Consider the following 15,965-nt stretch of genomic DNA (forward strand, 5'->3'; position numbering starts at 1 on the left):
CCAAGCAAGAAGCACTATGAAGACCAAGGAGCTCTCCAAACAGGTCAGGGACAAAGTTGTGGAGACGTACAGATCAGGGTTGGGTTATAAAAAAAAAATCTAACTTTGACCATCCCACGGAGCACCATTAAATACATTTTTCTTTTATTAAGAATGTGGCACCACAACAAACCTGCCAAGAGAGGGCCGTCCACCAAAACTCACGGACCAGGCAAGGAGGGCATTAAACAGAGAGGCAACAAAGAGACCGAAGATAACCCTGGAGGGGCTGCAAAGCTCCACAGCGGAGGTTGGAGTATCTGTCCATAGGACCACTTTAAGCCGTACACTCCACAGAGCTGGGCTTTACGGAAGAGTAGCCAGAAAAAAAATAAGCAAATGTGTTTGGTGTTCGCCAAAAGGCATTTGGGAGACTACTTATACAGTGCCTTGCGAAAGTATTCGGCCCCCTTGAACTTTGCGACCTTTTGCCACATTTCAGGCTTCAAACATAAAGATATAAAACTGTATTTTTTTGTGAAGAATCAACAAGTGGGACACAATCATGAAGTGGAACGACATTTATTGGATATTTCAAACTTTTTTAACAAATCAAAAACTGAAAAATTGGGCGTGCAAAATTATTCAGCCCCTTTACTTTCAGTGCAGCAAACTCTCTCCAGAAGTTCAGTGAGGATCTCTGAATGATCCAATGTTGACCTAAATGACTAATGATGATAAATACAATCCACCTGTGTGTAATCAAGTCTCCGTATAAATGCACCTGCACTGTGATAGTCTCAGAGGTCCGTTAAAAGCGCAGAGAGCATCATGAAGAACAAGGAACACACCAGGCAGGTCCGAGATACTGTTGTGAAGAAGTTTAAAGCCGGATTTGGATACAAAAAGATTTCCCAAGCTTTAAACATCCCAAGGAGCACTGTGCAAGCGATAATATTGAAATGGAAGGAGTATCAGACCACTGCAAATCTACCAAGACCTGGCCGTCCCTCTAAACTTTCAGCTCATACAAGGAGAAGACTGATCAGAGATGCAGCCAAGAGGCCCATGATCACTCTGGATGAACTGCAGAGATCTACAGCTGAGGTGGGAGACTCTGTCCATAGGACAACAATCAGTCGTATATTGCACAAATCTGGCCTTTATGGAAGAGTGGCAAGAAGAAAGCCATTTCTTAAAGATATCCATAAAAAGTGTCATTTAAAGTTTGCCACAAGCCATCTGGGAGACACACCAAACATGTGGAAGAAGGTGCTCTGGTCAGATGAAACTCAAAATTGAACTTTTTGGCAACAATGCAAAACGTTATGTTTGGCGTAAAAGCAACACAGCTCATCACCCTGAATACCCCATCCCCACTGTCAAACATGGTGGTGGCAGCATCATGGTTTGGGCCTGCTTTTCTTCAGCAGGGACAGGGAAGATGGTTCAAATTGATGGGAAGATGGATGGAGCCAAATACAGGACCATTCTGGAAGAAAACCTGATGGAGTCTGCAAAAGACCTGAGACTGGGACGGAGATTTGTCTTCCAACAAGACAATGATCCCAAACATAAAGCAAAATCTACAATGGAATGGTTCAAAAATAAACATATCCAGGTGTTAGAATGGCCAAGTCAAAGTCCAGACCTGAATCCAATCGAGAATCTGTGGAAAGAACTGAAAACTGCTGTTCACAAATGCTCTCCATCCAACCTCACTGAGCTCGAGCTGTTTTGCAAGGAGGAATGGGAAGAAAAAAAATCTGTCTCTCGATAGAGACATACCCCAAGCGACTTACAGCTGTAATCGCAGCAAAAGGTGGCGCTACAAAGTATTAACTTAAGGGGGCTGAATAATTTTGTACGCCCAATTTTTCAGTTTTTGATTTGTTAAAAAAGTTTGAAATATCCAATAAATGTCGTTCCACTTCATGATTGTGTCCCACTTGTTGTTGATTCTTCACAAAAAAATACAGTTTTATATCTTTATGTTTGAAGCCTGAAATGTGGCAAAAGGTCGCAAAGTTCAAGGGGGCCGAATACTTTCTCAAGGCACTGTACATATGGAAGAAGGTACTCTGGTCAGATGAGACTAAAATGTAGCTTTTTGGCCATCAAGGAAAACGATATGTCTGGCGCAAACCCAACACCTCATCACCCTGAGAATACCATCCCCACAGTGAAGCATGGTTGCAGGGATGTTTCTCATCGGCAGGGACTGGGAAACTGGTCAGAATTGAAGGAATGATGGATGGCGCTAAATACAGGGAAATTCTTGAGGGAAACCTGTTTCAGTCTTCCAGAGATTTGAGACTGGGACGGAGGTTCACCTTCCAGCAGGACAATGACCCTAAGCATACTGCTAAAGCAACACTCTTGGTAGGCATGTTGTGTAAATCAAATGATTACAAACCTCCCAAAAATCAATTTTAGTTCCAGGTTGTAAGGCAACAAAATGGGAAAAATGCCAAGGGGGTGAATAATTTCGCAAGCCACTGTAGTCAAAGCTTACCTTAAGTTTGGGTAGGTCAGTGTTTAGGTATTCTGTTGCTGTGTATTCTCTGTTTGGGGCCAAATATAATACTAGTTTGCTCTGTTTTCTTAACTCTTTCCATTGTGTCAAGTAATTATCTTTTTGTTTTCTCATGATTTGGTTGGGTCTAATTGTGTTTCTGTCCTGGGGATCTGTGGGGTCTTTTTGTGAAGAAGTTCCAGGACCAGCTTGCTTAGGGGGCTCTTCTCCAGGTTCATCTCTCTGTAGGTGATGGCTTTGTTATGGAAGGTTTGGGAATCACTTTCTTTTAGTTGGATTTAGAATTTAACAGCTCTTTTCTGGATTTTGATCATTAGCAGGTATCAGCCTAATTCTGCTCTGCATGCGTTATTTGGTGTTCTACGTTGTACACGGAGGACAATTTAGCAGAATTATGCATGCAGTCTCAATTTGGTGTTTGTCCCATTTTGTGAATTATTGGTTGGTGAGTGGACCCCAGACCTTTAGAACCAATTTCCCTTTATGGTTGTATAACTGATTAAAATATTTGTAGCCAAATCCTAATTGGTATGTTGAATTCTATGTTCCTTTTGATGGCATAGAATGCGCTTCTTGCCTTTGTGGATTCTTTGTGGAAGTTACCTGTGTTGCTGATGTTTAGGCCAAGATATAGTATGTGTAGTTTTTTGTGTGCTCTAGGGCAACAGTGTATAGATGGAATTTGTATTTGTGGTCCTGGCGACTGGACCTTTTTTTGGGATCTTACTGAGATTTTACTGTCAGGGCCCAGGTCTGGCAGTATCTGTGCAGAAGATCTAGGTGCTGCTATAGGCCTTCCTTGGTTGGTGACAGAAGCACCAGATCATCAGCAAACAGACATTTGACTTCAGATTCTAGTATTGTGAGACCGGGTGCTACAGACTTTTGTAGTGCCCTCGTCAATTTGTTGATATATATGTTGAAGAGAGTGGGGCTTTTGCATCCCTGTCTCACCCCATGGCCTTGTGGGAAGAAATGTGTTTTTTGCCTATTTTAACTGCACACTTGTTGTTTGTGTACATGGATTTTATAATGTCGTATGTTTTTCTCCCAACACCATTTTCCATCAATTTGTAGACCAGACCCTCATGCCAAATTGAGTTGAAGGCTTTTTTGAAATCAACAAATCATGAGGAGACTTTGCCTTTGTATTGGTTTGTTTGTCAATTAGGGTGTACAGGGTGAATACGTGGTCTGTCGTACGATAATTTGGTAAAAAGCCAATTTGACATTTGCTCAGTAGATTGTTTTCACTGAGAAAATGTACGAGTCTGCTGTTAATGACGATGCAGAGGATTTTCCCAAGGTTGCTGTTGACGCATATCCCACGGTAGTTACTGGGGTCAAATTCGTCTCCACTTTTGTGGATTGGGGTGATCAGTACTTGGTTCCAAATATTGGGGAAGATGCCAGAGCTAAGGATGATGTTAAAGAGTTTGATAAAGTCCAGGTTCCTACTCTTTATGCCAAAGGCAGATGACCTCAGGCCTTGGATATTCCAGGATGAGATAGTGAAGGCTTTGTGTTCCATAAAGTGTCCAGTGTTGTTGGCCTCAGGCCAAACCACACCTCTCTCTCACTCTCTCACTCTCACACTCTCACACTCACTCACTCACACATATATACTTTATCAACTAGTCTGCATGTGTGCTTTGAAGGTTGTTTCTATGAAAGCCATTACCGGTCAGAGCCTGCAGCCGTAACAGTCTCCCAGGTACACACACACACACACACACACACACACACGTCACATACATGAACACACACAAACTCCTCACTGACAGCCAGCCCATTGTCTCCAGTAATAACCCAGTGAGTGAGGTGTGTGTGTGCTTGCATTCATGTGTGTGTGTTTGTAGGTCACTAGGGATACATGGGAAAGAGGAGAGGCAGATTTTCAATTTGTTCTCCATTAAGAGAGGGATCAGTCTCAATGTGTCATGGCATGATGTCCACCCTCTCCTGTGGACCAGCAGAGAACTGCTGTCTGCTTTGGGACGGGGAGGCTGGGACTAAGCCAACTCCCTCCCTACCCAAATCAAAGGAAAAAGTCTACCAACAAACTGAAGTTGGAGACTTTTTTAGTTTCTCCTCCCAGATACAGTTAGTTCCGTCCTAGTTTGGGCTTGTTGGTGAGGCAACAAGGCATCACCTGAGTCCAAGTCATTACTGGAGCAAAGAACCGCCCTTGCTGTCTCTGCCTGGCCGGTTCCCCTCTCTCCACTGGGATTCTCTGCCTCTAACCCTATTACAGGGGCTGAGTCACTGGTTTACTGGTGCTCTTCCATGCCGTCCCTAGGAGGGGTGCGTCACTTGAGTGGGTTGAGTCACTGACGTGATCTTCCTGTCTGGGTTGGCGCCCCCCCTTGGGTTGTGCTGGGGCGGAGATCTTTGTGGGCTATACTCGGCCCTGTCTCAGGATGGTAAGTTGGTGGTTGAAGATATCCCTCTAGTGGTGTGGAGGCTGTGCTTTGGCAAAGTGGGTGGGGTTATATCCTGCCTGTTTGGCCCTGTCCGTCCGGGGGTATCGTCGGACGGGGTAACAGCGTCTCCAGACCACTCCTATCTTAGCCTCCAGTATTTTTGCTGCAATAGTTTGTGTCGGGGGGGCCTAGGGTCAGTCTGTTATATCTGGAGTATTTCTCCTGCCTTATCCGGTGTAATCTGTCTCTGTCTGTCTCTCTCTCTCTTTCCAATGTATGTATATATTTTTGTTCAATCATTCAAGTGCCTTCAATGAACCCCTTACAGACTCTGATCCCCTCTCCTCTTCCTACTCCTCTCCTTCTCCGTGCTCTGCGTCCTACCTGTGTGAAATAAGGGAAGCCTTTGAGCAGCTAGCGGGAATGCTGTGCCAGGTTTACAGATCAAGGAAGTTTCCTGTTTTCTCTTCCTGCAGGATTATAGGAGAGCCTTTAGGGTCGGAAAACCACTGTGCACTAATGAGTTTATCTTCTGGGGAGAGGTGTGTTTGTGTGTGTGTGCGCATGAGACAAAATCAGAGCGGTTGTCCTGATAGCCTGTAGCTTCTGAGAGGAACTTGGTTTTCTGTTTTTGACACCTTTGCTTCCTCTAGTGTTGTTGATCTATCAGTCTGGCTTTCTACTGCTTCCTCTAGTCTCTTGTTGATCCATCAGTCTGGCTTTCTACTGCTTCCTCTAGTGTCGTTGATCTATCAGTCTGGCTTTCTCCTGCTTCCTCTAGTTTCTTGTTGATCCATCAGTCCGGCTTTCTACTGCAGCTCTCAGCTCTATCATTATGTCTGGCAATATAATTCTCTTTCTTTCACTTTCACATAATAAAGAGTCATTTTTTTTGTCTGTTCATGCCTACATTCATATCCCTGAGTGTGCAATGCTTCACCAGACCTTCTCTGTGTTCTGTCTGTCTTTCTGTGTTTCTGGCAGATAATAAGGACTATGATGCATACCTGTCCTACACTAAAGTAGACCCTGACCAGTGGAGTCAGGAGACCAAGGAGGAGGAGCGCTTTGCCCTGGAGATCCTCCCTGACGTCTTGGAGAAACACTACGGGTACAAACTCTTCATCCCAGACAGAGACCTCATCCCCACCGGAAGTAAGTGATGACGAGGGGAGTGAGGGAGGGGGATGTTGACGGGTGTGGGGGATGTTGACGGGAGTAGGGGAGGTTGACGGGAGTGAGGGAGGGGAGGAGGTTGACGGGAGTGAGGGGGGGAGATTGACGGGAGTGGGGGAGGTTGAAGGGAGTGAGGGAGGAGGAGGTTGACGGGAGTGGGGGAGGTTGACGGGAGTGAGGGAGGGGGAGGTTGACGGGAGTGGGGGAGGTTGACGAGAGTGAGGGGGGGGGAGGTTGATGGGAGTGAGGGAGGGGGAGGTTGACGGGAGTGAGTGAGGGGGAGGTTGACGGAAGTCAGGGGTGTGTGGGGGCCTGTTGGAGGGGGTAGGGTGACGTAAAGAGGTGGGGGTGGGGTAGAGGGGTAGGGAGTGTGTGGGGGTGATGAGGCGGGGAAAGGGGTTGGGTGGGGGTGATGAGGGGGGAAAGTGGTTGGGTGGGGGTGATGAGGGGGGAAAGGGGTTGGGTGAGGGGGGAAAGGGGTTGGGTGAGGGGAGAAAGGGGTTGGGTGAGGGGGGATAGGGGTTGGGTGGGGGTAATGAGGGGGGAAAGGGGTTGGGTGGGGGTGATGAGGGGGGAAAGGGGTTGGGTGAGGGGGATGAGGGGGGGAAAGGGGTTGGGTGGGGGTGATGAGGGGGGAAAGGGGTTGGGTGGGGGTGATGAGGGGGGAAAGGGGTTGGGTGGGGGTGATGAGGTGGTAGGGTAAGGGATGCTGTGTGTGGTTACGTGATAGTACGTTCACTAATTTTGTTGTGGCTTGTACAGTTATTGTTGTTGTTGTTATTGTGATTGTTCTTTACTCTGTCACTATATCGTCTGCCTCTGTCATCAGTCATTATGTCATGGAAAGATCAGGTGTTCATAATATTTTGTGTATATGTGTAGTTTGTGCAACAAAGAAACTCTAAATAATATATCCATATCATCAATAGAACAACCTTTAGTATTTTCGCCTGTTTCACTTATATAGTTGTTACATGTGCTGTATATTGCTTCAAATATATCATATATTGCTTTCCCATGCATATTGTTGTATCCCCTGTTGTGGAATTTTTTATTTATCCTTTATTTAACTAGGCAAGTCAGTTTAAAACTAATTCTTATTTTCAATGACAGCCTACCCCAGCCAAACCCTAACATCACTGGGCCAATTGTGCACCACCTCATGAGACTCCCAATCACGACTGGTTGTGATACAGCCTGGAATCAAACCAGGGTCTGTAGTGACATCTCTAGCACTGAGATGCAGTGCCTTAGACCGCTGTGCCACTCGGGAGCCCGAGTGTATAACTGTATACAACAGCAAGTGTTATATGCATACTGTGCATTTGTTTAAACAGGCATGCATGCACTTGTTCAGTGCATGATCATAGAATGCATGCTTATGATTGGTTGTAACCATCTGAACCTTCTTATTCCTGATGCACTCCTATACACTGCCATGTTCCTTTCAAGATCTATTAAACGGGCAGTGCAGTAAAAAAAAAGTGATTTTTCTGTTTTTAAAATGATATTTCCACACTAAGGTTGAAATAACTCGGAAATTGTGAAACTTATGATCATGCCCTTTTAATGTACAAGCTTTTTGAGAGAAAAAAGGCCTGAAATTTCAGCCTGGTCAGATGGGAGGAGATTTTGGCCCACAGCATGACATCACAATCCGATTAGATTATTCTGACCAATGGACAATCTTTTATTTGCATATGTATCCTCCTACTTTGAAGGGGTAAGCGGGGTAGGCTCTAGGGTCTAGACAATCCTATCCACCAATCAGGACTGTGTATGTAAATATATCGTCATTTGTATCAACACGCCTACATGATCAGACTGAGCATTTCAATGGCAAAAGGAGGCTCCCAAACATAAATGATTGATTTTTGTATTTTGAAAGTTGCATATCTTGACAACTTGAGTGCTGACAAGCAAAACATTTTGGGACCATGTTAACAATGGACTAAGGAAACAAATACAAAAAATATAGTTTTTGGGTGGAGTTTTCCTTTAAGAACCCACTCCCTTTAACCGAGATGCAACATTCTCTCTCACCTTTCTAGTCCAAAATGTATTCTACTGTGTAGCCTATGCCACACTGACTGTGCCCTCAGCAAGGGGACTGTGTAACAGTGGACATGAGATACAGCTAGCTCAGTATACATGCTGTAGGGCAGATATCATAGAGTACATGTTATCCCCAGCAGCGTCCTCTCTAGTTCCCATTAATTTCCCATTAATACATTCATGAATATATTTTGTGAACATATTCTGATGCATGTGCCAATCTGTCTAGTAGTCCGTCTATGTATATGGCCCAGGTTGTTCATTACCACGGCTCTACGTATAGCTGGGTCTTGATGTTCAGAATCTATTACCACAGCTCTATGTCTAGCTGGGTCAGGATGTTCAGTATCTACCACAGCTCTACATCTATCTGGGTCAGGATGTTCAGTATCTATTACCACAGCTCTACATCTATCTGGGTCAGGATGTTCAGTATCTATTACTACATCTATCTGGGTTAGGATGTTCAGTATCTATTACCACAGCTCTACATCTATCTGGGTCAGGATGTTCAGTATCTACCACAGCTCTACATCTATCTGGGTCAGGATGTTCAGTATCTATTACCACAGCTCTACATCTATCTGGGTCAGGATGTTCAGTATCTATTACTACATCTATCTGGGTTAGGATGTTCAGTATCTATTACCACAGCTCTACATCTAGCTGGGTCAGGAAGTTCAGTATCAGTATTGACTCCCGAGTGGCGCAGCGGTCTACAGACTACAGACCCTGGTTCGATTCCAGGCTGTATCACAACCGGCCGTGATTGGGAGTCCCGTAGGGCGGCGCACAATTGGCCCAGCTTCGTTAAGGGTTTGGCCGGGGTAGGCCGTCATTGTAAATAAGATTTTTGTTTTCTTAACTTAATTGCCTAATGAAATAAAGGTAACAAATATATATAGAAATCTATTACCACAGCTCTACATCTAGCTGGGTCAGGATGTTCAGTATATATTACTACATCTAGCTGGGTCAGGATGTTCAGTATATATTACTACATCTAGCTGGGTCAGGATGTTCAGTATATATTACTACATCTAGCTGGGTCAGGATGTTCAGTATATATTACTACATCTAGCTGGGTTTCATGTGGAATAGAGCGAGAGTGAACACATCCAGTGAGACTACTGCTCCGGCGGTATGGTAGGCAGCTTCAGACAGAATGGGACATCATAGAGGGACATGTTTAGAGGCTGTTACTGTAGTTACTGCACTGCTGGATGAGAGAGAGACAGCTGAACGGAGAAACTAGTCCCTAGTCAGAGTTATACAACAAGTTGCTAAAAAACTGTGTGTGTGAGAGAGAGAAAGAGAGAGCAAAATAATACATTCTAGTTCATATGCCAGTGTTACACAAGTCCTCTTTGCTGTTTGTGTTCTCCTGTGATCTGAGTCTCAATGTTGACATGTTTTATGTTTAGGTCTGGCCAATGAGCTTTACCAGGATGACACAAGACTTCTTAGAGGTACATGTCCTCAGTCTCCCTCTTGTGTCAGCAACTGTGATGCACTTCCTCTCTGGACAGGAAGAGAAGCTTAGGGTGGGCATTTTGTAAGCGTTTACACAGCAGGAGCATAGCTTTTAAGTCAGAACACACACACACTCTAGCACACAAACACAGGCACACACACCCACGTACACAAACACACATGCCATTGCACACAGACACACACAGATCCAAAAACCTCAGAGAGGGAGAGAGAGATTAGAAGTGATGTAGATAGTGTTGACTAAGACCAGTTGTAGTATACAGGTTGGAGGCACCTTCATTGGGGAGAACGGGCTCGTGGTAATGACTGGAGCGGAATAAGTGGAATGATATCAAATACATGAAACACATAGTTTCCATGTGTTTGATGCCATTGTATTTGCGGCGTTCCGGACATTATTATGAGCCGTTCTCCTCTCAGCAGCCTCCTGTGTTGTAGTAATTGTATGTTTAAACTCTAAACTGTTGTCTGACTGCTGTCTGTTTTGTGTTGTATGTCTTGTAGTTGTCCATCCATTGTACTGTGAAGTGGTGTGCTAGATGTCTCATGTCCACATCATGTTACAACAAATATATTACTGTGTACAGTAGCTTGTGAAAGTAATTTCCCCATTTTGTTACCTTACAACCTGGAATTAAAATAGTTTTTGGGGATGTTTGTATCATTTGATTCACACAGCATGCCTACCTCTTTGAAGATGCAAAATATGTTTTATTGTGAAAGAAACAAGAAATACAACAAAAAAATGGAAAACTTGAGAGTGCATAACTATTCACCCCCCCAAAGTCAATACTTTGTAGAGCCACCTTTTGCAGCAATTACAGCTGCAAGTATCTTGGGTATGTCTCTATAAGATTAGCACATCTAGCCACTGGGATTTTGTCCATTCTTCAAGGCAATACTACTCCAGCTCCTTCAAGTTGGATGGGTTCCACTTGTGTACAGCAATCTTTAAGTCATACCACAGATTCTCAATTGGATTGAGGTCTGGGCTTTGATTAGGCCATTCCAAGACATGTATATGTTTCCCCTTAAACCACTCAAGTGTTGCTTTAGCAGTATGCTTAGGGTAATTGTCCTGCTGGAGGGTGAACCTCCGTCCCAGTCTCAAATCTCTGGAAGACTGAAACAGGTTTCCCTCAAGAATTTCCCTGTATTTAGTGCAATCCAACATTCCTTCAATTCTGACCAGTTTCCCAATCCCTGCCGATGAAAAGCATCCCCACAGCATGATGCTGCCACCACCATTCTTCACTGTGGGGATGGTGTTCTCGGGGTGATGAGAGGTGTTGGGTTTGCACCAGACAGCGTTTTTCTTGATGGCCAAAAAGCTCAATTTTAGTCTCATCTGACCAGATTTCTTTCATATGTTTGGGGAGTCTATATGCATATTTTTTTCTGGACACTTTTCCGTAAAGCCCAGCTCTAATCTCCAATCTCTGCTATGGAGCTTTGCAGCTCCTTCAGGTCAATTTGGACTATTTTGTGTATGTCCATTACATTAAATACAAATAAAAATTCAGATTACAGGTTGTAATGCAACAAAATAGGAAAAATGCCAAAGAGGGTGAATAATTTTGCAAGGCGCTGTACAAAACATGTTATAGAACATATGTTACTGTCTACAAAACATGTTATAGAAAATATGTTACTGTCTACAAAACATGTTATAGAAAATATGTTTGTGTATAGAATAATCTAAGCTGTTTTGAGTTTTCCCTTTTCAATGAGATTGATTGTATGCTGAGTGCTTTGGGTTCTCCCTCTCCCTTCATCCCTCTGTCTCTCTCACTCTATCCAGCCTACATCGAGGACGTGGCGCGCTGTGTGGACCAATCCAAGCGCCTCATCATTGTCATGACGCCCAACTATGTGGTGCGGCGGGGGTGGAGCATCTTTGAGCTGGAGACACGCCTCCGCAACATGTTGGTCACCGGGGAGATCAAGGTGATTCTGATCGAGTGTGCCGAGCTGCGTGGCATCATGAACTACCAAGAGATGGAGGCCCTCAAACACACCATCAAGACCCTCACCGTCATCAAGTGGCGTGGCCCCAAGAGCAACAAGCTCAGCTCCAAGTTCTGGAAGCAACTGCAGTATGAGATGCCCTTCTGCCGCACCGAACCCATGCTGAGCCATGAGCCAGCGATGGACGTTAGCGAGCAGGGCCCCTTCGGCGAGCTCCAGACCGTCTCTGCCATCTCTATGGCAGCTGCCACCTCCACCGCCATGGCCACGGCACACCCGGAGCTCCGCTCGTCCTTCCACAACTCCTACCACACCACCATGCGGCAGAAACACTACTACCGCAGCTACGAGTACGACCTGCCGCCGGGGGGCACGCTGCCGCCGCTGTCATCACTAGGCAACCAGCACACCTACTGCAACATCCCGCTGACGATGCTGAATGGACAGAGGCCGCCAGCGGGGAAGAGCCGCGAGCACAGTGTGGAGGAGGACCACACTAACCACGCCATGCTGCCTCTGTTGCCCAGGGAGACCAGCATCTCCAGCGTCATCTGGTGACCAGGGGGAGCGGGGCAGGGTAGAACCTTACGACACTAGCAGAGAAACGCGGTTTGGTCTGGTTTGACTTGGATCGGTTTGGTGTCACGTTTCTATGAGCCAGTACTGATTGGCTACATCTGAGAGATTGTGATGAGTTTGGTTAGGAGTGGACCCCTGTGAACAGGCAAGACAAAGTCGGGGCAGGTTTGGTTTGGAACGTGGTCCTCATGTATGCAGAGGAGAAGTTCTTAAACCGAGGATTAAAGATTCAAACTGACAACAACAAACTGTTTGATCAAAATGACATCAGAGTTTGATCAACATGAACTGTGAATAAAAAATAAAAGAACCCACGCATTGGCACTTGTGCATGCGCACGTACACACACACACACACACACAAAAGGAAAACAGGGTCTTGTACATATATTTTCAATTTATTTGTAGCATAGGTGTCTTCCTGTTTGTTTTTCTCTTTTTATTCAATCATGTTTGTTGCCTTCTTTACTTTAACTTTGCTTTAACTCGTCACACAGATTTATATATTTCTATTTTTTCTGTTTTTTATTTATTTTTATTTAATTACAATATGCTTATGAAGAAAGCCAGTATGTCATGTATCTGCGCTGTTGTGTTTTCTATCTTGACTTTATGTAGTTTAAGATCCTTTTTTTTACACACTTTTGGGGAATTGCCTGGACATTGCAACGTTTTACTCCAAGGAGCAGCATCTTGTTGTTGACCTGTATAAGGTGTATATCTAGTTTTTAAAACAATCTTTAAAAAAAATCATAGAATATGCAAAAAGAAGGAAGAGCTACTGGTGATGTTGATGTAACTTCCTGTGGACCAGAGGAACGGGAGGATTTAGAGAGGGGTCCTAGTCCTCGCCAGTCAGTCAGTCAGAGCTCTCTCTAAAGCTTCATATTTTCTATAAAAACAAACAGCCTCGCTGTTTTAGTGTGATAGTGAAATCACTCACCTTAAAAAGAAATGTGTTGATTATTTTAAAAATAAGTATATTTTTATAACAAAAAGAGTTTGCTTGGAAAGTCATACTTATTTACATTTCACCTGACATTAAGGGGGAGGTGTGTGTGTGTGTGTGTGTGTGTGTGTGTGTGTGTGTGTGTGTGTGTGTGTGTGTGTGTGTGTGTGTGTGTGTGTGTGTGTGTGTGTGCTAGGCTGGTTTTGTACACCACTTAGATATGTGGTTCCTGGTTTGTTAAAGGCCCAGTGCAGTCAAAAACGTGATTTACTTGTGTTTTATATGTTTCTACACTGAGGTTGGAATAATACTGTAAAATTATGAAAATTATAAAGCCCTTTTAGTGTAGGAGCTGTTTGAAAAGCTGTTTGTTCAGCCTGTTTTGGAGGGAGGGAGTTTTGATCTTTCATGGTAACACCATGCAGTCAATTAGAACAATAAGAAAGAGTACCAAGCCTCTCTGCCAATAACAGCAAATGTTCAGTTTTCCCCTCCCACTCAAACCACTCACAGACAGTCTTAGCAAAACTCTTGCTTGATAAATTGATATTTAGACACAAATTAATTTGTTTTGATAATTTTAATTGTAAACAGTCACAGAAAGGCACTTAATTGTTACCCACAAATGAGTTGATAGAAAATATTTTTAAAAACAGCTGCATTGGACCTTTAAGATAACAGTATGGATTTTGAGTACCTCATGAAACATTTTTAGATTTACAAAATACATTTTCAATGTTTTGGTTGAGTTCTTGAAATATTTTCCCATGCTGAGAAGTCTGTTTTTAATCCATGCTTATCCAGGTCATGTTTAAGGAAAGAAAAAGTGTGTTTGTGCTTTAAAATACTTTAAAAATTATATTTGAAGGTGTAATTTCTGAGTATGCATAGCAAATAGATACATATTCTATATATGATATAGATATTTATATAAATATATAAACACGATATTCACTTGGAAGGAAATGTCTATCTTTATAAAAACACAATCCATTCTTATCAGTTGCCCTTACGTTCTCACTGCATATTAAACATGTGGATCTCCTCTCGATTCATTTTTGTTCTGTTCATTTTACACAGTCTTCCATGGTCCAAAAGACAGAGTTCCGGCCATCCAGGACCAGAATTCAATAGTTCTGTAGTTGAATAGTTCTACAGTTCTGCTACTGTAGGCAGGCGAAATGAAGAGATGATTAAACACTGCCATCTGCTGGTTAATGTTGAATTAGCAATTGGTGCGATGAGACAAATAGGATCCACACACACGTGCACACAGTCATGCGCAGTAATATGGCCAGTGAGTGTGGCAGGCTGGCATGAATACACACATGTTCTCTCTCGCTCACACACACACACACACACACCACAGTGGCAGGCATCAGTGATATAGCTGGTGTGTCTTCTGACAGCTGGCCTTTTATTACTACAAACACAATTAATAGACTTATCTTTATCAATTAGGGTCTTAATTGGAAAGAAAATGGGCCCCATGAAGAGGATAGAGGGGCAGCAGGTAGCCTAGTGGTTAGAGTGTTGGACTAGTAACCGAAAGGTTGTGAGATCGAATCCCGAGCTGACAAGGTAAAAATGTGTTCTGCTCCTGAACAAGGCAGTTAACCTACTGTTTCTAGGCCGTCATTGAAAATAAGAATTTGCTCTTAACTGACTTGCCTAGTTAAACAAAGGTCAAACTGAGGAGAGACCTTTGGTGTGGGGAAAATAGTGTGGTTATATATCTGGCCTATCAGAGGACAAAGTGGTGCTACCGTCATGCTTACGCCTATCTAATTATTTAAGGTCCACCCACAGGTTCTGGATTCCCTCATCGTCCCGGTAACAGCTCACACTCCTCCTGCCGTCGGCTCCATGGCATCTGTTGTCGTCTTCTTAGCGTAATTCGACATTTCCTACTACCTCCCCTCGCACACACTCATCCCCAGTACGTGGTTGCACACGGGTGTGCTGTTCTGACCGCTCAGAGCACCTGACCACCTTGTGTCTCCACGCTTGCCTGCTCCTCATCTGTCACACACACCCAAACAGTCCTACAGTATAGCAACTGGGCAGGAAGATTGCTTTCTCTAGAATCCAGATTGCATCGAGCCCTAAAAAAACCTACAAGTTTTGTGTCTTTGAGGTGTTGAGCAGCTCTCCCCACCCCCTGAATCCCTCCTGCAGAGCCAGGGTAGCATTCCCATTTGTTCCGGGAACATCCTGCCCATTGATGGTGAGATTTGGAGAGAAGCGAAACACTCCCGGAGGCCATCCAACTCTGCAGGTCATTTCCTCAAGATTTTCTTCTGCACACCTGTGATTGCCCTGAAGCTGGGTTTTGTGTGTGTGTGCGCATGTGTGTGTCTGTGTCCGCATGAGTGCATGACACTACCAGTGTGATGTTTAAACAGTGCCCTCTTGTGGTCATAACAGGTCCATTGCTGTTTCTCTTACCAGCCTCATGATAATCCTACAATGGATACAATTACACTCTAAACTTTGTGCTTGCATGATAAATGAATGCAATAGCACGGCAACAATCACCTATTGCCTCAGACAGAGACACAGGAAAAATCGATTGAGTCGAAACCAGAGTATGAGTAGAGTATCAATATGGTGAGATGTGAGTCCAGGACAACAGTGAGTGGTAGAGGATTTATATAACCAAGCCCGGAGCTATACTGGGATTTCTACCAATCAGATTTGAAGAAGGCCATTCTTCACTGCTTAGTACCAGCTAGCTTCCTAGGGCTCAGATCCCACACTCCGATGAAAAGAGAATGTTCCAACCTGAACAGAGAAGGACAACTGTG

General features: G+C 44.1%; 1 protein-coding gene across 4 annotated transcripts in view; it reads left to right on the plus strand.

The window, feature by feature from the left end:
* Positions 1–14,202, plus strand: part of il1rapl1a (interleukin 1 receptor accessory protein-like 1a) — a 460,647-nt gene extending 446,445 nt beyond the window's left edge. For 2 of the 4 annotated variants that reach the window (XM_031800049.1, XM_031800050.1), the window contains exons 10-12: positions 5,923–6,093; positions 9,594–9,638; positions 11,465–14,202. In XM_031800049.1, coding sequence (XP_031655909.1) covers positions 5,923–6,093; positions 9,594–9,638; positions 11,465–12,189 — 941 coding nt within the window. In that variant the 3' untranslated portion in view covers positions 12,190–14,202. The remainder of the gene's footprint in view (positions 1–5,922; positions 6,094–9,593; positions 9,639–11,464) is intronic. The other 2 variants (XM_031800051.1, XM_031800052.1) reach the window with 1 other exon arrangement.
* The last annotated feature ends 1,763 nt before the right edge of the window (positions 14,203–15,965 follow it).

This window comes from Oncorhynchus kisutch, linkage group LG2 (genome assembly GCF_002021735.2).
Source record: "Oncorhynchus kisutch isolate 150728-3 linkage group LG2, Okis_V2, whole genome shotgun sequence".
NCBI lineage: Eukaryota > Metazoa > Chordata > Actinopteri > Salmoniformes > Salmonidae > Oncorhynchus > Oncorhynchus kisutch.